Source organism: Bemisia tabaci, chromosome 6, assembly GCF_918797505.1.
Source record: "Bemisia tabaci chromosome 6, PGI_BMITA_v3".
NCBI lineage: Eukaryota > Metazoa > Arthropoda > Insecta > Hemiptera > Aleyrodidae > Bemisia > Bemisia tabaci.
In genome coordinates this window covers 48,074,285-48,101,911 of record NC_092798.1, presented here as the reverse complement: position 1 = coordinate 48,101,911, position 27,627 = coordinate 48,074,285, and the positions used below count along the sequence as shown (strand labels likewise).

The following is a 27,627-nucleotide window of genomic DNA, read 5'->3' as shown; positions in this document are numbered from 1 at the left end:
TGAATTTATTCTCGACATGAAAAGAAAAAAAGAAAAAATAGATAAATAAAATGCAGTTATAAATAACAATGAAGAGATATTTAATGAAGTATAAAAATTAAAATGAAGTGACTGAATTTAAGTAAAAAAATAAAAAATTGCAAGAAATAAAATAAAGTAAGTAATGGTAAAATACAGGAAAGAAATAAAGAATAAATAATCAAAGAAAAATAATATTAAGTAAAGAAAAAACAATAAAGTAAAACATTAAAATTAAGTAAAGAAACAAAGGAAAATAATTAAAATAAAGTAAATCAATAAAAAAGAAATAATCAAAGAAAAATTATATTACGTAAAGAAAAAGAAATAAAGTAAAAAATTTAAAATGAAGTAACGAAATAAAATAAAGTAAAAAACTGAAATAACGTTAAAAAATAAAATGAAATGCAAAAATTAGAAAAATGAATGAATCAATCTAAGTATGTAGATTAAATATCCTGGTTTTCCGTTCAAATCGAAGCTATGTACAGGTTTTTCGGTCAAGATTCTCATTAAACTGTATAGCTCAAGCGTTAGGGTCTTCGGCTAGGGTTAGATGGGTCCCAAGTTCAATCCCCGCGGTAGGCAAACAAATTTGGATAGGTCGGATACGACTACAGCACCTCACAATAAGTACTGTAGTCTCATTTTACTCGATTTCGAAATTTATTTACGGGATTAACCCTTTTCCACTATCCCCTAGCTGCGAAATCCCGACATTGCACACCTTTGTATTAAATTTTTTTAGCTGTACGTTTCACAAGAAAATACTCCTCTTTATGGCTAAAAACACAAAATATTAGGTTCTCCTTGCTTTCATGATTGATACACTAAACATCCGGATGGGTCAGTTTACCACCTTTGAAGGTCTATCTCAGCAACGTTGTGCGGGACGTCTACGGAGGACGGCGCGCCCGCCCAGCAGTGTTGGTGCAATTTACCATCTTTGTTGTCAACGCCTACCTGATCGCGGTTTGAGGTTTCTAACCATCATACGTTTGTGCTCGTAGCGAAATTGTTCTCAGGGGTCGAATCTGGGAATTCAAGATGGTAAATGTCACCTACTATCTGGCTATAAGCACCAAAGATTTTTTTCCGTGTACTGAGAATTAAAATTCCGAAATAAAAAGAGTATGGCTATACCGTGGGATTCAGTTCTATCTGATGACTAACTAATTAGTTAACTAGAGACTTACCTATTACATTTTTTATCATTTTTTAAAATATTAAAATTAATTCTTAAATGAATCGCCGCTTGTATTGTCACCATGCGTACATTCTATAATTTTTTAAATCCAAATATGTGGGCGGTGTATTTTAAAAATGTGAAATTATAAAGAGAAAGACCTATGTGCCATCAAGATACAGGTCTTACAAGTTTCAGCATCATAATTGGACGTATTGCTGTCAAACGGAATTATGTGCATTATGACGTGGACCCTGTTATGCTTGTATTCCTATGGTTCTCAGGGCCCATGTCTTAATTCACATATGCAGAAATGTTCAATTTAAGCACTCGCTCAAACAACACACCTCATGCATCAAAAAATCACCATAAATTGAAATTAAATGACGAGGCAAAATCAATTCGTATTTCGTTATGCACATAACAAAATAACAAAATAAATAAATAAGTAAATAAATAAAGAAAAATGAAATATCTAACATTCTGGTCTCACCTTTCGACAACGGGGGTCTTGACATCCCAAATCATAGTCAGGCCAACCATCCAAATCTATATCTGGCCCACAAGTCCTGCCGTCTCCAGCCCAGCCAACTTTGCACTGAAAAAGTTCAATGACAGAATGTGCCTTAAGAAATTCAAGGGAATAAAATTCAATATTAATGATGGTTTAATGGTGTGACCGGCAAGGTCAATGATTTAAACATATTTCGTCGCTTCTCAGTCGGAAAATCGTGACTTCATTTCATTTTAAAGCTGCAAAATTTCCACTTACAAACTGTACTTTCACCGGGAAGCTTTTAGGCATTCGTAACTGGAAATTTTGAAAGGATTTTTGGATTATCAGCAAAAATTGCAATTACGAATGGGACTGATGTACGCAAGAGAAAGTTACGTTCATACGTTCGAAAAATGACGAGTTTTCGAGTAAGTAAATGTATCATCATATAATTTAAAAATGACATGAACCTATGAAACATACCTTGCAAGTGTATCGTTCCCTTGCCACTCTGATACATTCAGCATTAGGATCGCACCTCGTGCCATCGGGGCAGAGTCCTGGTGCATTGTGACAGCCTGTTGTTTGATTCCCAACGTATCCGCTGCGACAACTGCCACAGTAAAATGAGCCCTATTTGGAAAAAAAAGAGAGAACAGAAATAAACTATTAACACTGCTGTTTATTCTTTCTGCGAGACAGAGATGGTACGGTGCGAACTGGTGGGACCAAGCGGAAGCGGAAGCCTAGTTGTTGTGCGCTGACTGAGGTATTAAACGCAAGTTAGAATCGCCTTCAATCCGTGATGATACCAATGCTCTTGCAGCAGCGTATTTGTTCACACTTCAGTCGCTTAGTCTCATCAGCCGTACCTTCTAACCAAGCATCTCTACGTAAGCTCATTGCTCATACACTGCAAAAATACATGTGCCTCTGGGTAATATCCTATCGTGAACATGTGTTCAAATTGAAATCCATACAATTTAAGAATGGACCATGTTGGACCGCGTGGACAGGTATAAGTACATTCAATCGGTTCGCATAGCAAAATGATCGGTTAACCGAGATCTTTTCCTTGGATTGGTTTTTTTTTTTTTTTTTTTTTTTTTTTTTTTTGGACGGGATAAGAAATCAGGGGGTGCTCTCTGACTTTTGCGCGATCCAACCCTAAGGGGGCTGCTGCTTTTAGGGCATAACGGGCTTTGTCGAGGCAAGTTTGGTTTGCCTCAAATCCGCTGGATGAAAGAGAAAAACCGAGGTGCGATGATAAAAACGAAAACAATTTTTCAACAGCGCGTGCGAACCGTGTGATGACTTAGAGAGTAGGGTGGACCGAAAGGAAAATTTTTCTCAAGATCGTTTGCGGCTAGTGGGGACATTCTTATAGGGTAAAAATGAACATTCGTCCAAATCGCATCAAAAAAATTTCAATTTTCTGAGGTTCCAAGTTGAGCATTTTCATTTTCGTACCCTCTAATTTCATCGTATTTTCGATAATATTACCCCATAATATTCATGAGCAGAATATTTGCGCGACGGCTAGTGAAAATGCCTTAATTCGACATTAAAGAAAGCTGATTTCTGAAACTGAGCCTAATTGGAGCACTTCTTGAGGTTCCAAATTGAATCGACGAATGCGAAAACGTCCGTTGTCCAATACAGGGTTTCATAATTGCGTAGGGTTTCTTTTGTCCCACGACACTGATGAATAGGTTCGATCTCTTTCGTAAACGTTTAATTACACTTAGGAGATTATTTATAAAATTTTTCTACATTCCTAACGTCTGAAACCATTTTTTGGCCTTAAGTTACAACGAAATTGTCCACTCAAACTCTGAAACTTTGCATTGGACATCGGACGTTTTCGCATACGTCGATTCAATTGATTTGGATATTTATGAATTGAATTCACTAAAAATTTCAGGCTCCTGGCAGATTATCCAAGAAATGTTTCCTGAAACTATTTCCAGCAGTTTTTTAAGCATTTTTGAAACTCACTTTTAAAAATCGCTGTCATCAGGACTTTTTTCGTAAGTTTTTCTACGGTGAGAGATAAGCCAAACTTACCTCTGTATTGTGGCAAACTGAGTTGGAGGCACAACCGCCATTGCGTCCATCGGCGCATTCGTCGATATCGTAGCAGCGTTGTCTGTTCCTGGACGCCTGTTCCAGACCGACGCCCTCAACTCCGCTGCTCCCGGTGAACCCCACGGGACACGGATCACAACGGTAACCGGGGTTCAAGTTCGTACACTGACAACGGGGGTCGCAGGGCTCAACCAAGTCACACTGAAAAAAAAATCCCAACAAAATGCGTTTAAAATTGACCACACTGAAGAAAAGATTGGTAGAATTTACCATTCCTTCACGCTGTGTGAAATACATCGTGAAGGAGTGGTAAATTCTACCAATCTTCTAGTCGATTCTGCCAGAGGAATGGTTACCTGTCCCAGTATATAGTAACGCTTACCTTTCCTCTGGCAGAATTGACTCTGAATCGACGCTGTGTGAAATACAGCGTGGAGGAATGGTAAATTCTACTAATATTTTTTTTTCATTGCACGAAGCAGGATAAAACAAAAGAACAATACTGCCATGGTGAGGAAAAACACTGTGTGAACATTCGGATGTAGCCAAATTTTACCTTGTGAATATTTAATCTTTGAGAAAAGGTATAAATATTCCTCCTTGGGATTTTCATATACCATGAATGAAAGTAAAAATTAAACTCACTGAAAAATTGGGATTAAAATATCCACGAGTTTTCTTGAAAATTCTAATTTTATCGGACGAAATTTCGGCAATGCCTGAAAGCTCAAACGTCGTTTTTCCATAGCACGGAAGAATAGAATCTTTTGTTTTCTTGTTTAAAGGACGATTCTAGCACCCCAAGTGGCACAGTGCAACAAAATATCGGAATAATTTTGCAATATAATGCTATAACACTTCAACTGTCTTACGATGAGATTGCAATTGGTCGATAAATTCGATTTGAAAAGATGAATAAAATGGGTCACACATTTGAGAAAGGTAGTAAGTAACTTTCAGTAGAAAATTGCAACTTCATGTTTTTTCTTCACAAAATATCAGTAAGAGGAGTGGATAGTATCTCCTTTCATTGAGTGAATAGGCAACATACACAACAATCCGATACAGAGTAAAAGTAAATGTTAAAGTCCATAAAGTTAGTTCATTAGTAAAAGTTTTACGACCAAATTGCAATTAATTGCAACCTGTGCCGCTTGGGAAGGGTTGTTACGTTGAAAATGTCAAATTGTAACTTTCAGGTGAGAAAAAGTGTTCCCATTGATTCGAACGTCCCTCTCGCAGAGGGGGCCGAGCCGTAAAAAAAATCGGTAGCTGGAGCCGAGATTTTTGGACGCGACTGCCATAATTATGTAAAATTACTAAAAACTCAAAATGCTGTGCTGAGCTTCCAGTAGCCGGAACCTAGAATCTCGACTCCAGCTGTTTTAGCTAACTGGATTTTTCCGGATTTAGATTTTGCCGAAAAGTTTTTCAAGATGTATAGTCAAATGAGACACCCAGCGCATTCTAGTAAGTTTCCTTGTGAGATAATTTTTTTTTTTAAAGTGCTGGATCTTTTTTGACAAGTGGATAAAAACAACGGACAACATACAAATATGTGTGGTACAAACCTCATCCAAATCATGACAATTAGTTCCATTTCCGGTCGATCCCTGTGGACATGCCCCACAACGATAGTACGGTGCTTCTTGTGTATCAACGCACTGAACACCTTTTAAAAAAAATAATACACCATTTTATTTATTCCTAATTTGAAATGTTGATCAAATTCAATGTTCCGTTTCATGCACTCGTTACTAATCAACGGGCTCTCCTTGGCCGCTCCACACTTGACCCTACCCCCAAAGTGCCGTCTGTGGCAATGAAAAAGTGGGTAAAAAAATCGACAAAGAATATGTTGAAATACTCTGAAAAAATAGTAGTTTTCTTAAAAAATGTCTTACTAAAATTTTATGAGGCATAAATTTTACTTAAGATATATGCAAAAACGGTTTCTTAGGTAAGTTACAATAATTGATTTTAGAGTTTTTGAAAAGTGTTTTTTTGCCACTAGGGAAATAAAAATCTTAGACGTTATATCATGTAGAGGAATGAAGAATTCATGAAAGAAAAGTCATACCGTGGTGACAAGGATTAAGATCACAACCTCCTCTTGGTTTGCAGTGTCTGCCATCACCTGAGTATCCATTCGGACATGATCCACATTGGAAGCCCTCTACCGTATCGTAACACTGGACCCCTGATGTTTTGGAAAAAAGAAAATAAAGTTTAACATACCATAAAAAGGAAAGCACATTTTCAAGTACCCGCTATTCATAATCAAATGTTTATTCCATGAGTTGGTTTCTTGTTTGACAGCCCTGCAAATTTTCTTTAATAATCTATTATTTTTCATGTTTAGACCGTACAGGTAGGCATTACTGGAAACAATTTCTCAGGCAAGAATGAAATAATTGACTCGAACTCAGATTTTACAACATAATAATTGGATCACTACAACCATGGTTAAAACAATCAGCAGAATCAGCTTTACAGCCTAAGGATACAATTATTTCTGCGCAATGGATATCCTTGTTGCATACATAAAACATTGAAGGCGCATCTGCCGTGTTGCTCAAATCCACGCACGATGGAAGAAATTTCACGCTGCTGATTTTTTTTGGGCCAAAAAAGTTCCATGCGATTCCATGTCTAGAATTCATGGTGTTCACTTTTACAGGGAAATCGACATTGCCAATACGCATCTATATGAAAACAGCTAATTAGTTAGCTAACATAAAAAATCTCGACCCAGTTTATCAGAGATGACCCAAAACGCATCGAGGTCGAACTGAGATAGAGAGTAGTTTCATTCGTCTATAGGATTCAATGTTATGGACAAAGATTGAGATACGTCACAGTACCCGACGTGGTCGACCTGGCGTGCGATATGTTGCATCGATTAAGTAAAAGATCTCGGCAGAAATTGATTTTTTAGCCCAAAAAAAAATACGATTGCCTCTTTGCATGAGCCTAATGAATTATTCTAAGCCTAAAACTTTGCAAAATTCAGAGAAATGAAATCAGGATTCGTTTTAGAAGAAAAAGCAGGATCCATTTTGGAAAAAACCTCACATTCTGTATAGCTATCGATTTCTAAATCGAATCCAAGGTTTTTTTTTTCCAAAACGAGCTTCATGCGCAAGAGCTTTAGCCCTTTGTTGGGCTAAAAACTCAAATGTGCCGAGATATTGACATGCGATATATCGCATCCCAGTTAGACCACGTCAGAAACTTTGACGAACCACCCTAACGACTTTTTTCTCGTTCTCAATATTTTTCTCGTTCTTTAATTTTCGACAGGGGGAGAACGACTAATCGAAACATACTCTCAACAATAATTGAATTGAATTCTGCAAAAATGAACCAGGAGCATCCCAATGTCACTAAGATTGTGCTATTTTTATTACCTCGATTGCAAATAATATAAAACGATCACCTAAACAAGTTTTATCTTTACCTTCGATAACTTATAAATTCAAGACGAAAATTACCTTTGTAAAATTTCTTTTTCGCATGCTTTTTATTGGAAAGAATGTAAGTTGCACAGTCATGGCAACATTGGAATGTTCTCGGTTCCTTTTTGCAAAACGCAGTCCAATTTTTTATAATGTTTTATTATGTTTTATTTTTTTTTTTCAAAATTTTGTTTCCAAAATGCAATTGGATGCATTTCTGCTAAACTCAATGTGGCTCAAACTCAGAGACATAAGACCCTCCACTAGTATCTTGGCCATTGTGGAAGCTTTTACTTTCGGGACTTCAGCATTCTACTGTTGACTTACCTGCATGGTTGATGTTTAACAACGTGTTGGCAGTTTCGTTTTGCAAACAAGCCGAAAATGGCCGACATTTGGGAAAGTTGTTTGGCTCATGACGTCATCTGAAGCTCATCATCGACCATGTAGGTAAGTCAACAGCCGAAAATAGGGTGATGACTGTTGCTCGCTAATAATTGTCCATAAGGAATTGTTGAAACCCCGAAAGTAAAAGCTTCCACCTGTCGCTAGGAGGCCAGTGGAGGGTCTCTTGTCTCTGCTCAAACTCAATAGAACGTATTTCGAAATGCATACCTGGAAAACAAGGGTGGTCGGCGCAAGTGGTGCCTCGTTTGCAGGACTTTCCATCGCCGACGTATCCTCGAGGGCAGCGGCCGCACCTGGGTCCTTCTGCTGTGTCCCGACATTCAACACCGGGGAAGCAAGGCGGTGGTACACTCTCGCAAGTTATCCTCAAGGATGCGCTCTCTGTTCACAAACAAAATTTTCCTCCAATTTCCTTCCCTTTATCTCCATCAAACATCGTCAAAACCACGTAAATGGAACCCAACGAATAAAGCCTCAATCAGGGGCGGACTGAGACGAAAAAAGTTACCGGGAAATGTACAGTCAAACCAGCCCAAAACCCTGAAGGGGGGTCCGGGGGCCCTCCCCCGGAAAACGTTGAAAAATTAGAACCCCAAAGAGGCATTTTGAAGCCATTTTTCAGCACAAACATACGCAATTAGAGTAACAAAATAGTTTTAAAGTTGGTTGCGAGTGGAGCAAAAAGCGGTCCCGTGGACCATAGTGGAGGCCCGTGGAGCCTCACCCTATTTTATGAGAAAGTGGCCAGTTCTTTACGATTTTATTCCATTTTTCTAATGCTTCTGGACTATAGAAATAAAGAAAGAAAGAAAAATAAAACAACACAGTTCACCGACCGGCCCAAAATACCAACCGGCCCATCGGGATTTTTCCCGGTGTTCCCGCCCGCCAGTCCGCCCCTGGCCTCAATATTGCCGTGATAGCGAAGAGAGCAGTATGTAAGTGTCAAATTTTCGAAATCGAGTTTCCTTCAAAATTCGTCTAATCTCTTTTAGACGAAATCACGTAAATTGCTAGAATAGCAAAGTTCATCTTAACTGTATAAAAACGAGATATATGAGACAACCGTAAGTGCGCAAAAAATTACGTAGTTTCAGGCAAGACAGCAGTAAGTGACATTATTCCTTCAGAGAGCCAATGAAAACAGCGCATTCAAGAAAATTGCGGTCTTCTTCTGCCAATTCCTAACCTGAATTTGTGTTTGTTGTATGTCGAAAACACAACCACAAAAACGTGCAAAAGATAGCACTTACGGCTGTCTTGCCTATACTAACCTAACATGAAAATGAAAAATACCCTTTTTGTGTAAATGAAATTAAATCTGTCGATTTAAAATCATCCAAACGATTTACAGGAGTCTTTCGTATGATTAGCGTCAATCTGACGAATAACGGAGGCTTCTTTCAATAGGTCAGATGCCTCTGAGCCAGTTCTCTCAAAACTTCATTTTTGCACTTACTGCTCTCTTCGCTATCATGACAGAATAGTCGGCTGCGCTTGTCAACAAATCAAACGTCGCACAATGGAACGAGCCAATGGGAGTAGTTAGACAAAATGTGGAAATCTTAAAAGCTTCTAACTTTGGTAATACCGAACTTAGAGGTTTTGAATTAATTTCATTGGTTTCCCTGTGAGATTTGCTGTCAGAAACACACCATAAAATTAGAGATTTGCCAAAATGTACACCCAAATTTGCATTTTTGGTTAACAAATTAATATCCGACCTCTGCTCCCATTGACTCGATCCAATATGCATCGTTTCCCAGAGGGAGGAATGTATCTCCATTCCAAAGTTATGACATTCATTTTTTCACACGGATATGACAGCGCTTTTTGCCAAAATTTTACCAATTTTTTTTTACAGCAATCTGTGGAATAATCTTTGAGGATTCGACGAGGAATACCAGTCGAATTATATCTTTTGAATAAAAAGTCACCACTTTTGGCTCACAATCAGCGTGAAAGCTTCAAAAACTAGCGGACAGTACTTCATTTTGATGTCTACAAAAAAATGAAAAATGTAATTTTATTTCAGGTAACTGAAGTTTTTTTTTACATGAAATACTCCAAATAATTTATTTTGATTCTATGCTATGCATGGCCCTTGTTCTCTCGTTGGCTAAAGAACGGGTCGCTTCGCGAATGGACAGTATAGCCTCTGGATGCAACTTTTCGTGGTCCGAGGATGACCCTACTGTACACAGAGGACCGAGTCAACTAGAGACCAGACGTGAAATTTTTTACTCAAACTGTAAATTTTGATGTTTATTTCGTCACATTTTAAATTTTTGAGCGGTGCTCCTGTTGAAAATTTCACCAGGAAACCAATGGAACCACTTTCACAACCTCAAAGTTTCGTTTAAAGGGAGTTTTGAGCATTTAAAGCTTCCAAATGTTGTCCGACCTCTCATATTGACTTGATCCACTGTGCCGACTGTGCGGCATGTCTCATAATTGGACCGCGTTTAACAGAAAGGAACCAAACCACATCGGCTGTTGCCACATTTAACTGAAGTATTTAATTCTCCACAAGAGAACGTTTGTGCAAATATTTTTGAAAATTTTAGGGAAACAGCCTTGTAACATGCAGAAAATTCACCGAAATTTTCAAACAAATCCGCTTCACCGTTTTCATGTTATAAATTAAATTGCCCAGCTAAATTTGGCAATAGCTGATGTGGCTTGGTTCCTTTCTGCTTAACGCGGTCCAATTGGTATTGAATTTCCGAGCCTGAACTAGGTTTGACGCGGGGAGGAAAAATTATAATAAAAAATATTGTGAAAACTATGAATTTCTAGATAACAATTTTTATAAAATCTAGTGCAGTCTTACTAAGTATTTGCAACTTTTTCCTCATTGAAAAACAATATCTATCGTCACAGAACAAAATTTGGGCCTAAAGAAACGAAAAACGGGGAATTTCACAATGCAAGGTTTTGCTCTATTGAACTAGCACCCATTATAGAAATTAAAGACAAACAGTCGTGTCGTTTTTACGTTGCATCGAGTGCTGAAAATCCTCCAGATACCCGAATAGACCGATAGTTTTAATTAGAAGGCTTCCGAGTGGTGAATGCGCATGGTGCCCTTGTTGTGCTGGCGAGAAAGTAAAAACGCCTTCTTTTACCCAGGTATGCAATGCAGACATGTTGACGTCCACATTGCACACCACGGTAAATGAAGGCGTTTTAGTTGATCGTCGCGCTTCATCCGTCGCCGTCAAGTCAAATTCAAACTTTCGTTTGCTAATAAAACAGATTCATTTTTATTTTTACAGACTCCTCGGGCCATTTCACATGGAACCAGCTCATTTTCAGCTCGTCATCCGGTTTTCCTTGCCCTGGAAATGTCCTCACTGCCATTTTTTAGTGGAATCTTGTGCGGAATTCATGTTTTTTGGTACCTTTTCGTGTGCACTGTACACTGCCTTCCTAACTCTGCGCTAATTCGCAATATATCGACGATGAAAGTCCTGGAAACACGTATCTCAATGCGCAACGTTTCAGGTTTCCTGTCTCACGTTGTTTCGTTAATGAGAACCTTATAAATTTCTTTTTTTTGGTTTTAAATTTTGTCGATATATCTTTATTCTACCCAGAAATATTTGTTAATATGTTGAACAATGACCTGAAGTCGGGTTTCTTGAGAAGAAAATGAAAAAAATATACATAGATAAATAAAATTAAAAAATAAACCAATGTCATGGCTTTTTAAGAACATTAAGCTGTTGCTATTGAGTTACGTTCTCTCTTTAGACTTTCAGAATCCATTATAGAAGATAAATACCTTCCTTTTACTGCGCCACAAACATATTTTTAAGGTATACATGTGAATTCAATGTATTAGTTATCTATTGATCAGATATTCATGGACATTTTTAGAATTGTCCTAATTTGCGAGATGAATTGCAACTACCCCTGTTTCTTGGAATCTTGTGTTAAGAAAGAAGAGCTCCACAATTGAAAAAACTTCAGAGCGTTATGGAACTTTTTCTCTTAAAGGTTCTGTGTTTTTGGTATAAATAATTAAGTCTGGATGGGATCTCAGGGGTGCTCCTCAGGAAGGGGTAAGGAAAGGAAAAGGACACTAAGATTTTGATCAGCAAATGGAACAGTTGCCCTTTCTCCCTAATATTTCTCACCTTGAGGTAAATAACTCAAAAGACTTGTACACTCTACTTTTCCGAGACCACAAGGTCGCAGGAGTCGTAAGTAAAAAATGATTAAGACACGATTTAGAAATGCGTAATTTGGTAGAGTCGTAAGTAAAAATAAAAAGATGAAACATAATGAAGTAAAATATAGAAGCTTTTGTAAATTTAGTAGCTTTAACATAAATTAATATAGAAGCAAGCTCTTGATAAGAGCTTCAGTTTCGCCCATTGCTTACAGAATTGGTGCGTTTAATTAGTACTTTTGAGGATGTAAGCATCTGAACTCCGGTATCAGAAAAATTCAAGTTTTACGTCGAGGTTTTTCTTAGGGCGAAAAAAAAATTAGCTTTCATCGACGTTATAATGGTACACCTTAATCAATTACAGAGTTCTCTCTTCTAGTGGGTTATTAACTGAAAAAACAGCCTTAGCATTATTATTTGCGAATTTGAAGCTTGGGGCTCATATGATTGTTTATAAAGCAAAGCAACACGAGATGAATTTTATAAAATACCAATATTAGAACCATTTGCTGACCAAAATCGTTGTTTGCCGGACCAAGGCTGGACAAAAAATAAAGGGCTGTTGAGCAGAGACAAAAATAAGCCACAGAGTAATATAAACAGAAATTTTATTAAATGAGTAGGTCAGAAAACAATTTGTGCCGTTGAATTAAATTTTTGGTTAGTTTTCGTGATTAGATTTTTAACTCCATGTTTAGCAGCAAAAAGTTTTTGAGGAGGGGAGGTTTGTACAGTGACTTTCATTTAATATTTCAAAATTTCTGAAAGAATAATTTATTTTTGGTTGACGCCGTTCAAATGCCCGTCTGGGGAAAAAATTCAACCCTTGACTTATACTTGTTTTTTTCATGCACTCTCTTGATTTTTCGTTACCTAAAACATGCATCTCAGGGTCTTCCACATGTTTTTCTAATAACTGACGTATTGTTTCAAAACAAATTCACAGACTTATTTCATTTATTTTACGGAGGATTTTTCTTCAAACTACTGATTTCAGCACCTTTTTAAATCTGTTTTTAAATTTTACAATGCTTAAAAATATAACACAACTCAAAGGGTTGACTTTAAAAATGCTGATCCAAAAATAACAGAGGCACCAATGGATTTTAAGGAACATGCTACCTCGAAGCGATTTGTTTGAGCATAAGTCTTCAATATTCCTTTCCCTGATGTGAGTCCCTAAGTAGGGACGTTTTTTCAGTCTTTTTAACATATAATTCTACCAATTTGGGTCACTCTTAAAATACAAGCACCACAAGTTGGTGCTCATTGACTATTTTGAGTATTTTCATTTGAACACATTTGCTTACTTCGCCTCTTTTCTTACACAAACCAGATGCAACCAGGATTTGTTTGGATTGAGAAGCAAACATCTCATGATCTATGGAACGTGACTGGTGAGTCAAAATTTTGTTCAGAAATGGTGACACACGAGGATGAAAAGCATACTGGTTCGGCACGTGACGCCACCTCGAACAGGACTAAAATAAATAGATATCTGATATCTGAGGACTAGAAATGAACGCTATGGTTTTCTACTACTAAGCAATAGAGTCATGAGAAGGTTATTTGTTACTATGGTAACAAAATTTACAAAAAGGAGGAGTTTGTCCAGCCTTGGTCCATCGGCCGCTGGTCATCGCTAACCTGGTCTGCAGAAGTCGCACCGCTCCAGGATATCGCGGAGACTTTGTGTTTCTCGTCGCTGAAACATACAAAATGACGTCATCCAGTTAAAACTTACGGAAAAATAAATTGAGAATAGACTGATTTAGTGGCCGCGTCATTCGATGTAAAATCGAACCCTTGGTTCAAATGTGAACAAACACAGAACATTATTTCCGATTCGCGCCCTCTGCGCATGGTGGTAAGATGCGTCTAAGTGTTTCTTACAATCGAAAGTTCTCGTATTAAAAGAGTCTTTAGTTGATTTATGACCGGTCAATGACTAAATTTTAATAAATTAGCACAATTAACTCACAAAAAATTCGCACATGAGGTTATGTTCAGTTTTTTTTGGTTTGAACCAAGAGTTCGATATTATATTGAATGACGTAGTCACTAAATCATTCAATTCTGAGAGTACGCGAGCGAGGCACCCTTCCCCAAAACTTAAAAACCGTCCATGAAATGCAAGCCTGCCCAGAGTTATGACCCCTTCAAAGTAGCAATTCAAGTTTAACTCGGAAAAAACCACATAAATCTTTTATTTGCCACGTTTGAGGCTCAAAATCGTTGAATAAAATACGAATTTAAGTTATCTGAAAATGAATTGAAGTACCTATAGCTCACCCTTAGGGATGATAGAATGACTGAGAACGATCAATGCAGCACACAAAAGATAGTTATGATATGGAGAATGAGATTTTACACCTGCATCATTTTTTTGAAAGCAACACGTTTTTAAGCCCAGTTTACCGCTTTATTTTCAGCCTTTGCTACGACTAATGGAGAATCTTAGCAGAAGCTGAATATGAAGTGATAAGCTGAGCGGCCCAAAAAGTGTTCCTCTCCAAAAATGTAAGTGGCGTGGCCTGGTTTGCGATATATAGATTGACCTGCCACTTAAACCCATGAAAGAGTGGCCGTAACCCTTTTCGGCGCCGCCTGTGCCGGAAAGTCCCGAAAAATGGGCGTTTTCGGCTCGGGCGAAATTTTATGATGAAAATTAAAAAGGTAAGTTTCGGTTCAGGAATATAGGACGATTCGGCTCGCAGCCGTAAGTAACTGTCGGTATGAGAGGTCGGTTTTTTGGTCTATCATATTTAACTTTCGAGGAGGTTTCTCTTGCGTTCGATGAATTGATAAAAGACATACCAATTGACGTAGATTATTTTGAGTTTGCCAAATACATTCGTGACAATCACGTTTTTACGGTGCGCTTTTCCTCCTATATAGTAGGCAGGAACTCCCAATGCTTTAGACGTCGCAACCACAAATTCAGCTGAAAATTTCCATAGCAAACTCTGCGACGAATTTTACCATCCGCACCCTCCACTCTTCACGGTCATTTCCTACCTGATAGAAAACCCGTCTTTAGTAAGCCTGAAAATACAAGCAGCTATCCAAAAGAAACCAGCGCTGAGGCAAAAGGAAAATGTGGATAGAGAGGCTTGTTTTGAAAGCTGTATGAGCGGTATTCTTCTGGCACCATTTCTCGACTGCAATTCTTGCGGAGCATGGGACATCGCTTTGTGCCACTAAAATAATGTTTGTTCATATTTTTTGTAGCTTTCAACTTCCAAGCTCATTCGTGCAAAATTGGGCGTGAGTCGAAAAGGGTCGTTTTTTCCTTCTCCATGCGCCGAAAAGGGTTAGGAGGGTCGCGGCAGACGCGAGCCGAAAAGGGCTACTCCGGCGCACCGAAAAGGGTAATTTGCGCCGAAAAGGGAAACATGCCGAAAGAGTATCGATAGACATGGTAATCGCAACCAACACCTTAATAATCGATTCCTTACCATATAGCATCAAATGGGGGAACATCGAAAATCGATCATTCACGCCTCGCCACATGGCAGGGGAGCGTGCAATTTTATTTTTCATTCGGTGATGGCGAGAGTGTTTTAAACATTAAATGTTGCCCTCAATTTTACGAGATTCGATACTCTTAAAATTTTGCGTTCTTGAACTGAAAAATTCATCAACCAATTACGACCGGAAAGACATTGATTTTATTATTCTCTCGTAAGCAGAATCTTGCTCATGATGTTCTCAATTAAATCTCCGGCCATTGAAAAAGTGTAATTTAAAACTTCATCGTCAAGAATATAGGTTGGTGAGGTATCTGTTGTACCTCTTCTGCTGTGCCTCTTCTGCTTTTCTTTTCTCTGATTGTTTCCTCACGGCAAAAAATAAATTGCTAATTTAACAATTAAATTGCTGTTGTAACAATTGAATTGCTGATTTAGTAATTAAATTGCTAAAAAAAAGTGACTGCAATATTTCAACGCAGCTTCCACAACACAAAAATGCTACTTTAACCACTATTGTAAGCTAATTTAACCACGAGGGTGGTTAAAGTAGCATTTTTGTGTTGTGAAATCTACGTTGAAATATTGCAGTCACTTTTTTTAGCAATCGAATTGTTAAATCAGCAATTTAATTTTTTTCCTGCTTCGTGGTGGCCATCAGAATACCATCATCTTTGAACACAATTATCGAGCTAAGTTGGTACGGATATCGATTTTTATCATCTACGGGATTTCTCATCAAATATCACCAAAAATACATCAAATAGTAAAACTGCATATTTTGAGGGCAGGCCATTGCTTTGCCACCAATCTCTGTTTTCCGCCGATTAATGGATTTACTCAAACTGTATTGTGACAAAACTTTTGTCTTCAAAATAAAAATAAAATATTCACCTGGGACTCGAGCTCCTCACGAAGTCTTTTCACCACTTGGATTAGATCGTTTATGGTTTTAATGAGCAAGTTATCTGAAACAGACACAAAACAAAGTTTGAAAAATATTAACAAAATGTAGCGTGGAGACTTATAGTCAGTACATCGGTACTTTTACAAAACAAATAATTTGTTTTAAAAATTGTTTCGTGTTTTTTCCAGCGAAAAAGTATATCGAAGGTGAATGCAGAAGTGCGTTTTTAATTAATTTGCAGGGAGTGGCCCCCGGAATTCGGCCTCCTAGTTGCCAGGGGGCGGCCCCCGGAATTCGACTTCTTAGTTGCCAGGGGGGTGGCCCCCAGATTTCGGCTTCTTAGTTGCCAGGGGGCGGCCCCCGGAATTTGGCATCTTAGTTGCCAGGGGGGCGGCCCCCGTAACTCGGCTTCTTAGTTGCCAGGGGGGTGGCCCCCCGAATTCGGCTTCCTAGTTGCCAGGGGGCGGCCCCCGGAATCTAGCATCTTAGTTGCCAGGGTGGTAGCCCCCAAATTTGGCTTCCTGGTTGCCAGGGGGGCTGCCCCCGGAATTGAGCATCTTAGTTGCCAGGAGGGCGGCCCCCGTAACTCGGCTTCTTATTTGCCAGGGGGGTGGCCCCCGGAATTCGGCTTCCTAGTTGCCAGGGGGCGGCCCCCGGAATTGAGCATCTTAGTTGCCAGGGGGGCGGCCCCCGTAACTCGGCTTCGTAGTTGCCAGGGGGCAGTCCCGAGGGTTTCGCTATCAAAAAAGCCTCTATATCATTGCCGAAATCCATATCCTGTTGCTTGGGTCAATAATTATCCTTCAATTTGTCGGGTATGCAAAATGACTCTCTTGACGCACGAATAGTGGTATCCGAATTCCCCATTAAGATTATGAAGTGATTTGAAGGCGCTCTTTTGTATCTTATCCAAGCGGCCCTGGAGGTTGATGTTGAGCGAAAATGTTTATAATTTCGAATTATTAAATCGAGCCGTTCGTTAATTTGGAAAATGCCCGGAGAACATTAAGCTGCGTTTAAAGATTTTTTTTTTGCCCGTAAGTCTTATTTCAAAAAAGAGAGCCGAAGAAACGCTCGTTTCAGAATATCGTGCTTTATGAGTTACGCACTTCTGCACTTTCACCATCAATATGTACATATCTGCAATGATGTGCAATACACCCACCTTCCAAATTCTTTGTAAAGACGTTAATAGCCTAGGATGCTGAATTTCTTTTAATAAAATAACGAACTAGCCCTCTAACCCTCGGGAAAAATTTTCTCGCCGAATGTTCACCACCTCTCTAAAATCTCAGGCTTTATTCGCTCTGCGGCACTTAAAATTTTATTGTGTCTATTTATTTATTTATTATTTATTTATTTATCTATTTATTTATTGTTTATTCTGTGATTGAAGATGGATATTTCATATACGGGCGAGACGATAATGACACAATTATTCAAATTTCTACGCATATATCGGTCATAATCGTTGTCATGACTTATATACTATCAGGGTAAAATTGACATGACCCTAAATTGAATCACTTGGTGTTCTAAGTAATTGCTAAATCACAGTTGCCTCAGTTTTTGGAACTTTTGAAGACTTCGCTACACTGTATAATTATATAAGTCAGTAATTTGCGATAAAATCTTACCATCACAATCATGAATTATTGGAATGTCGCCTGAAAAAAAGAGAAAAGTATGGAAATTTAATATTTTTACAATGATAAGTGTTTCATGCATCCTATTTCTTTCCTTTCAATCTTGAAAGATCAAATTGATTTTTACTGCTATTTTTTGGAATAGAGGTTTGTCAACTACTCATTCTGACTGTATGTTACATATAAATTCTTAGTAAACACTGCCAGTTGACTCTTACACATAGCTAAAGAATATTTGCGGGTTATGCTGCTATTATCTGTATTGCATTATAAAGTAGAAGCGTCTTTTGCATAATTTTCCAAATTTTGGTGCGCTTTGCGCACCGAAACATGCTCAAGTGCTCTAGTTTTTACCTAATTAATATTTTATCCTCTTATATCACCAATTCACCAAGCTCCTGATGAAATCTGGACAAGGCGTGCAACACTGTGAATTATTTTACCGTGCGCTATCAAAGCAGTAATTTATTTTGTCATCATATATAGAATATTGACGTAATTATTAGGAATAATGGTTCTATATTTTGCAATAAGGAACCAACATTTCCAGCTCTTTTAGAGAGAGAAAAAAAAACCAATTTGATCGGCCCGAAACGATAATAAAAAGTAAACAACTTAACGGGAAGGCCACAAAATAAAACAATAAATAAAAATCCGGGACGTTTTGCAGTATTCACACCTGCATTTTCAATCGGATGATGTGCTTGTATCGGAGAAAAAATTAAAAAGAAATAATCTTATACTGCTCATTGCTGTGATTGTGAGACTCACAACTGTTATTTGTGTCGAGGACTCACAATAACAGTGGTAATGTTCAGTATATATTTATTTCTTTTTAATTTTTCTTTTTGTTTGAGTATATCCGGTTGAATATACAGGGGTGAGTACTGCGAAACGTCTCGGTTTTTTATTTTATGTTTCATTTTGCGGCCTCAGTCCCATTTTAAGTTGTTTATTTCATATTCTCACTTTAGAAACGCGCCAATCCCTTAAATTTTCCAAACCGGTATAGATCTCTTGGCGTGACTCCAACTTAATATTCCAATGCAAACTGCCTGAGCTGAACAGCCCCCCCCCCCCCCCCCTCAGTTTTGTACAGGTACTCGTTAGCGTTAAAAAAAATTATTTTCGACTCCAATTGTAATTTTTGGAACTTCTTGGCTTTGTTTTCCCGCGAAATGGTGTGGGCCCAGCATCATTTCTCCACCCTCTTAAATTTTCCTTTGCGTACATACATACTTTTATGAATAAGCCAGAAACAGTGGTTCACTGGAAAAAAAAAACACATTGGATCTAGAGTCCAGACTCTTAAAAACATTGACAAGAAAAAATAATCTTGATTCAATCGGATTTTTGCTTGAATCAAAACGAAATCCGCTCAAATTAAGAGGCTTGGTTCTTGATTTAAGCGAGATTCTGATTGAATCAAGAGTACTTTTTCTTGTCGATGTTTTTAAGAGTCTGGACTCTAGATCCAATGTGTTTTTTCCAGTGCATGATAAATAAAACTAATGTAGATGACCAAACGTGTCAATTTGCTGGTCATGATTAGTGTCGAGTTGATTCTCTCACAAGAGGAACCTTTCTTGAAAATGAATATTAGTTGATCTCTGATTACCTCGATTGATTTCGTTGAGCGTTGGGACAGGAGGTGATGGAGGTCCTCGGGTCCGTTGGTCGGCCAACATGTTTTCTGTGTCGGAACAATCATGGTTCTCGAGGACTGTGTCGATGTCCGTGTCCGTGTCGATCTCCAAAGGATACCGACGTTCTCGGTACTAAAGTAAACAGAGAAAAATAAAATTAAATGTGTTAACTGGAATCCAAACGCAAATTTTACCAGAGGAGACTTTTACCTTCTGGATGAACTCAGCCCTGCACGTGGCAAATCAGAGAATTTGTTTGTTTATTCGATTTTACTACCTAGCCAAGGCCAGTTGCCTACCCACGCTCGACTCAGATCAATGCATAGTTATCAAAACTCCCATCTCCTTAGCCCCAACTCCTGCTCCTGCTGGTTTTTAACGAGGCGTTGCGTATACTTTCATTTTTTGCTATTAATGCAATATTCAAATATAATTCTCAAATTCGGTTTAAAACTGACACCAATCTCAATGGAAATACATATTTTTCATTTCAAGAATATTTTAGTTGTTAAACGCACCTTTGAAATATTGGCCAACGGAAAGGTTTTGGTTCCCTAGAATGAAGTCGCGATTCAGTTGCCACTTAATCGCGGAAAAAATTGCTCAGATTATCGACTTTTGAGCGAGTTTATCTGTCATAGAAAAAAAGTTGAGGTTGGTTTGACATTCTGGATGTATAAAAAAGTTCGAGAACTTAAAAAATGCAGAATTAGCCGCCACAGCAGTTACTTTAGCAATGCCAAGATGTAAAACTAATTGGACCGCGTCAAGCAGAAAGGAACCAAGCCACATCAGCTATTGCCAAATTTAGCTGGGCAATTTAATTTATTACATGAAAACGGTGAAGCGGATTTGTTTGAAAATTTCGGTGAATTTTCTGCATGTTACAAGGCTGTTTCCCTAAAATTTTCAAAAATATTTGCACAAACGTTCTCTTGTGGATAATTAAATACTTCAGTTAAATGTGGCAACAGCCGATGTGGCTTGGTTCCTTTCTGTTAAACGCGGTCCAATTGCTGTGGCGGGTAATTCAGCATTTTATAAGTTCTCGCAATTTTTTTTTTTACATCTAGAATGTTAAATCAACTTCACTTTTTCCGGTGTTGTTTTATCGCAAAAAAATTGAGATTTCATCGCGATTATCCCCTAAAGATATCCCCTATACCTAATTGTTCCTTTTAAGTAAAAAAAAATGTAAATATTCAGAAGTAAAGAAACAAGTACTAATTTAGAATTTGACATCTATTTTTCTCTCGAATGCATGGCACCAGCTAGCCCACTTGCAAGAAGTGTACAGTGAAAAATCAAATGACCTTAGTTCTGTTTGGTTTGGAGAGGCAACTAAACTAACTGCCTGGCAAAGCGGGGAGTATTACTAGAATTTGAAGGCGCTCCAAGCCGAGTTCGTGCTTATGAAGTTCTTTATCAATGACTGCTTGTGACATGTACAAGTGTTTCCGTTTTCAAATTAATTATTTGATTGCTTTCATTTCAAAAAGAGACGCATAAATGACCATTGAGGTGATCTTATAAAGCTTGATATGTTTTGGCATCGTATTATTTACGATTCATAAATAAAGAAAAAATGAAAAAATGCAATACAATTTTTGGCACCATGAACATAGTTCTGAAGCGTAGAGAGAACAGTTGAACCGTGATTAGCAGAAAGGAATCAAGCCACATCAGCTGTCGCCATATTTTACTGAGTAGTGTAATATTTTAAAGAAGAGCGTGGGTGCGGATTTTTTGTGAAAATGTTGAAGAATTTGCCTCGCTTTATGCAGAAAATTCACTAACATTTGCAAAAAAAATCCGCACAACCATTTTCCGTGTAAAAAATTAAACTGTTCGATCAAACGTGGCAAAAGCCGATGTGACTTGGTTCCTTCCTGCTTAACGCGGTCCATTTGAGAAGAGCGGAGAGAATTTTATACACAGCGTGGAACGTCGTTCATCCGCAAATTGCATGTATTGATTAATAATGAAATGGTTAGCCAAAGATGCGTCTTTGCGTATTTAGCGATCCACTTTATTATTAATCATTAATTTTATATCAATAACGAGGTTCGTAAGATTAGCTCAGCTAGTATTCAGGTATTCGTAAATCTAAATACTTCAGGTTGCTTTAGAACACTGCTCTTATTACCACAATTGGACGTGTTTATGCTAAAAGGACTATGTTGCGCGTAAACCCTATGCACATAGTTCCTTTTAGCATAAATGCGTCCAATTGCAAAATAAGCGCACCTGGAAAAGTGATCTCGACTTCCACGATCGATCGTCATCGAAAACAGCTGTCGGTTGAGAATAACTCAAACGCAACCGGGAACCGTCAATCAAAGCAAAGTTTAACCCAGTTCATATCCGGGAATATCGATTTCTTTTCAACTATTTCCCATTAAGACAGGGTCAACGTCTAAAAACCACAATAATGCAATATCTCGGCTTGATGCGCGGGGCGAGACCCGGGAAGGGTGAAAGATTTATTCCGCAGCCGGAAATCAATGGCGTGGCGTGCTTTGCGATATATCGATTGTTATGCCATTTAAACCTATGGAAAAGGATCGATAAACAGGGTGTCCGCAGCGAACACCTTAATAATCGATTCTTTACCATACGTTTAAATGGCAAAACAATCGATACATCGCAATTCACGCCACGCCACTGCCGGAAATCAATACGGAAGGGGTCAAAACACACATCAACTACACTTTCCTCTCTTCACGTGTCATTGCCCCTCTCCCAGGTTCATTTCCGTCGGCTTGTAACTCTTAACTTAAGTTTTTGTGACCGGCGTGAAACTCCCTTCAATTTGTCTCGATCTAGAATGGGTCACTAAACCTTGCTTATTTTATTGAATATTCTGAAAGTACTATGTGAGGAGATAACGTGGTGATTTTTTCGCATTTTTATGGAGCCAAAATCGCGGAGAAAACCGCTTTTGAAAAATCTAAAAACTGCAAGACATTTCAAACGCACCCGAATGGCGGGAAACTGACGCGGTTGATGTAGGTATATCGGATTATAGCCGATGTCTCATATTATCCAATCATCACTTTTGCACTTGAAGACTAATGGAAGCCTTTCATTTACCCAACATCCAGAACTACTCAATACTCTTGATACGCGCGTTATTTGATTAGGAACGGTTGTTGGAATAATTATTTTTAGCGCGACTCTCACTCGGAAATGGATAAACCGCGATATTTTAATACGCTAGTAGAGACAAAAACTATTTGTCTATAAGCTTTGAATGCCTCTGTACTAAAACGAAAATAAATTCAATTCAATAATTCAACAACAACAAAATGATGTTCTAGGACTTTTTCAGAGCATCCGCGGAAAAAAAAGCTTGCATGCGGACACACAATGCGAGGCGGTGAATTGGACTGCATTCTGCAATTAGGAACTACAATTCCTGGCTCTGTTTAGGAACAACGTATGTGCCATTAGTTTCCCTATGCACAAAGAAGTTTTTAGGGATGATGCAGAAATTGTTGTTCCAAATTGCAAAATGAAGTTCAATTGGATTTACCTGACTTTTTTGCGACTTACGGAATATCCAAGGAAAAAATTAGCTTGCATCGGAGACACAACTAAGGTCGATTGGACTGCATTTTTCGATTGAAACTACAATTTCTGGCTCAGTTTAGGAACAACGTATGTGCCATTAGTTTCCATACGCACAAAATTTTTTACGGATGAGACAAAGATTACAGTTCCAAATTGCAAAATGAAGTCCAATTGGAACTACCTCAGCCTCAAAGCCTCGAAGTACGGTAGGTCAAACGACGCCAACTAGAGGCAGGAAGCTAAGTCCTGAACGGCTGTAGGGTGGGTCACAAAAGGTACTTTAGGGCCCAGTCTTACAGGCTGTAAGGCTCAGTCCTAAAAATAATTTCAAGGCTTTGACGGCTTATTCAGCGCGCTCTGCCAACTGTTGCAAGTTGCTACTGATTTCAGTGCACGCATGATGATTTAGTGACAATTGCGAGAACGAAGAAAAAACCACGTTGTTTTGAACGCAAAATAAAGTTCTGCGTTGATTAATTTTTCCCCATTAACATCACACTATAGACGCTCTTGTTTCTGGAACATTCTGGAACAGTTCATTTAGAAATTTCCTCTCCTCTTCGCCCCCCCCCCCAAAGGGTTTTGGGTTAAGTATTCTTCTTTTTTTTAAACTTTTACGGACTTTTACCCCTCCCTTCCCCCAACAAATACATCCTCACAGCGTTCTTTTCCCTGTTTCTTATTGTTTACACAATTTAATCCTTTTTCATTGTTTTGTAGTCTCGAAGTTTCTCGAAGAACAGATCAGGGATTTTCAAATCCTGCTTACAATAAAGAGGTCCCTCCACCTCAATGGAACAAAAGGGATGCATTTTTGTCCTTTTGTTCCGTAAAATTCGGGTTTCCCGCAACAGGACAACGAGGAAATAGTTTCTAAATTACATCCTAATTGCAGGAGGGGTCAGCAGAGGGGGGTGGGATTTTTGGAGGTGGCTACAGACCAACTGAACTTATAAAAGGGAGACCCCACCCCTAAAGTTCAATCAGTGTGAGTTCAGAGAGCGAAGAAGTTTCATGGGTGAACAGGTCAGAGGTTCAGTGGTTCAGTGGTTCAGTGGTTCAGTGGTTCAGTGGTTCAGTGGTTCAGTGGTTCAGTGGTTCAGTGGTTCAGTGCTGCTTCAATGCTTCAATGCTTCAATGCTTCAATGCTTCAATGCTTCAATGCTTCAATGCTTCAGTGCTTCAGTGCTTCAGTGTTTCAGTGAGTAGTGGGTAGTGATTTAGTGGAACACTACAGTCAGCAACCGGAATTCCAAAATTTGTAGTGACTCAACTTGGATTAAGCTCCTAATACGTGAGTAAACCTTATAGCTTACTCATACCTTCTATTTTTATACACTTGAAATTTCGATAGTTAATTTTAAATTTTATTTTCAAATTTTTATTTTTCCAATTTAAACTTTTCAAATTTAAATTTTTAATTTTCAAATTTCAAATTTTTATTTTTCAAAGTTATTTCTTTTTTTTCAACTTTATTATTCTTTTTCAAAACTTTTATTTTACAAATTGAAATTTTGTCGCTTTTAAATTGTAAATTTTAGGTATATTTCATAGTGTTTTATCATTACTACGGCCGTAACAGGTTTAAATTTTTATTAATCATCGTTTTAGGTACTCATATTCTCAAAAAAAAAAAAAAAAAAAAAAAAAGGAAAAAAGAAGATCAATGAAAGTAATAATATTTTATTCCAATTTATTCTAATTCTATGGATCAACAGTATATTAAGGTGATTCGATGGACGCCATATTTTGTGTCAGAACGGCATGCGATATATCGCATCAATCGGTTCCATTTTTTTAGCTACTTGTCATTTTTTTCTAATTTTGAGATCGCAATTCTGTTGTCGGGAGACTATAGCACTCACTTGCCAATTTTAACAAAGAAATTCAACGTAATAAAGGCGTGGTTTTTTTCAGAGAAAAAATATCGCATTCGAAAGCAGTTTCGATATCAGTATCGAATGCGATGTTTTCTCTCAAAAAAAAAACCACGCCTTTATTACGTTGGATTTCTTTGTTAAAATTGGTAAGTAAGTGCTTTAGTCTCCTGACGACAGAATTGCGATCTCAAAATTATAGAAAAATGACGAGTAGCTGAAAAAATGGAACCAACTGATGCGATAAATCGCATGCCGTTCTGACACAAAATATGGCGTCCATCGAATCACCTTCATTATTTTCCTGCTATTTGCACTGATCTACACAATCAAAAAAACCCTTAGATTGTGAAAACTTTCTTGAATACTTGAGTAATTTTCAGCGCTTATTCTGAAAAAATAAACGAGAATCAACCATCAAAATCGCAGAATTTTTAATAGAAGTGAACATTCGTTCGGTTAAAGTTTAAAAGTAATCAATCAAAGTATTTATTAATTGGACTGCATTTTGCAATTTGGAACTATAAATTCTAGCCCGGTTTAAAAACGAAGTATGTGCCATTAGTTTCACTATGCGCATAAGTGTTTTTTCAGATGAGTCAGAATTTATAGGTCCAAATTGCAAAATGTAGTCCAATTGTCCAATCGCTCTCATGCTTTTAGACTTATATCATTGCTATTTTTCTTTTAGGTCATTGTTTTGCATTCTTGAATTCTTGAGTAATTTTTAGCGCCTAGTCCAAAAAAATAAACAAAATCAAATTCCCAGAATTTTTAGAAGAAGTTCATATTTGCTAGGTTAAAATTTATTAATTATCAATTCAATTATTCATTAACTTCCCAATTATTTTCATGCTTTTAGACTTGTAATAATTTTTTTTTTATTTTTGTCTGTTTCAGGTCATCATTTTGCATCCAGAATCGCATCAAAATACATTGATTAAATAAAAAATGCGCAACTACACCGCCACGTTTGAAAATCTCCGATGGTGTTCTACTTTCAGAAAAGAAAAGTAACCGAGGTATCTCCCTCAGATTCTCCGTGAATATTGCAGCATGAGTGAAGAAAGTTCTCCGAAATTTTAATGAAAAACTGCTGATTAGTTCTGGTTGAAAATAATAAAACAAGAGCAGAGATTTGCGACGTCACAGTCAAAGATAAGTATTTTCAATATTTAGCCATCGATATTCTAACTCTCGTTAAAGTTTTAGTAAAAAAAATTGCGCACAGGCTATAATTTTAATTTACGTTAGATCTTTAGCAGCTCTGCTTCCTTCATTTTTCCATTTTTCCAGATCGGCAAAGCAGTAATGAAGTTCCCGGCATTTTGCTTGTTGAATGAAACAATCAAGGACTTAATTTTATGGGACTAAATTTGTCTTTTTTCCGTACTTCTAAATTGACAAGAGACAGGGTCAGAGCACAAGCCACTTTCAGCATACTGATCGCGGATAAAATTGATTTACAGAATTGGTATTTTTTCTCAAACATCATACAAGTTTTTCTCTCAGAGTTTTTTTTTTTTTTAAATCTTTATCATTCCATTTTTTTTTACATCGATAAGAAACGAACACAGTGAAAGTTGTTTCATCTTCTTTTATTTTTCTTTTTTTCTTTAATATATTCTAAATACCTCAAACTAATTTTCCATGTTTTTTCTTCTTTCAGATTGGCAAGAAACGGGTGCAATGGAAGCAGTTCATACCTAATTTTATTTTGCTCTCTTCATTTTATATCGTATCTACGTCTTACTAATTTCCCTTTCTTTAATTATTCTTTCTTCCATCTTTCATTGGCGTCTCCTCTGAAGATTCAGATACACCTGCGAATTAGAATCGCTTGTTGAAAGTGAAACACCAATACGAAAGGAAGATTTTGATAGCTTTGACGTCGAGCGATCGAAATCCCGGTTTCCTATTGGTGTTTCACTTTTAACAAGCGTTTCTAACTTGCAAGTGTATCTGCCGCTTTACACCATTCGCAGTGGAACTACATATTGTAATTGGACGTATTTCTGTCAAACGGAACTATGTGCCTTAAGACATGAGCCCTGAGACCCATAAGCATACATGCATAACAGGGCTCACGTCATAATGCACATAGTTCCGTTTGACAGAAATGCATCCGATTGAAACTACGATTTTTTTTCCCTCACAAAAGCACTTATCTGAAAACTGCTATTTTTTCTGAAATAAGACAAAACTATCAATGTCCTCTACTGTACAGCATGGTCAATTTGCACGTATCATACAGTCACATTTTGATCATTGAATCGCTCATTAAATGATGTTTGATATTTTAAGTATTTAAAATCAGGACAATTATAATTATGCTGCATGCAAAAAGCCACTCGAAATTACTAATTATTAGCTAACAGAACAAATAGCTCAGAAGAACAAATAGCGTAAAAAAAATTGCACTAAGGTGATTCGATGGACGTCATATTATGTGTCAGAGCGACATGCGATATCGCATCGATTGGTTCCATTTTTTCAGCTACCCATCATTTTTCTCGAAGTTTTAGATCGCAATTATGTTGTAGGGAGACTGAAGAATTCACTTACCAATTTTGACAAACAAACTGTACTTTAATAAAGGCGTGGTTTTTTTAGAGGAAAAATATCGCACTCGATACTGATATCGAAACTGCACTCGAATGCGATATTTTCTCTCTAA

The 27,627-nt window shown here is 37.6% G+C and overlaps 1 protein-coding gene and 1 long non-coding RNA gene across 2 annotated transcripts in view; one reads left to right on the top strand and one right to left on the bottom strand.

Moving 5' to 3' along the window:
* The window catches only part of Tsp (Thrombospondin), a gene marked incomplete in the record, with an annotated part of 69,156 nt that overhangs the window by 8,055 nt on the left and 33,474 nt on the right, over positions 1-27,627 (bottom strand). Inside the window, 9 exon segments of the mRNA XM_072301763.1 lie at positions 2,184-2,333; positions 3,768-3,989; positions 5,360-5,460; positions 5,869-5,988; positions 7,862-8,035; positions 13,479-13,536; positions 16,196-16,269; positions 17,846-17,875; positions 19,473-19,632. Of these exon segments, the coding sequence (XP_072157864.1) occupies positions 2,184-2,333; positions 3,768-3,989; positions 5,360-5,460; positions 5,869-5,988; positions 7,862-8,035; positions 13,479-13,536; positions 16,196-16,269; positions 17,846-17,875; positions 19,473-19,632 (1,089 nt within the window).
* On the top strand, positions 21,609-26,112 carry LOC109031377 (uncharacterized). The gene is made up of 2 exons (XR_002008796.2): positions 21,609-24,367; positions 25,851-26,112. It is a non-coding gene; the product is annotated as an uncharacterized lncRNA (long non-coding RNA).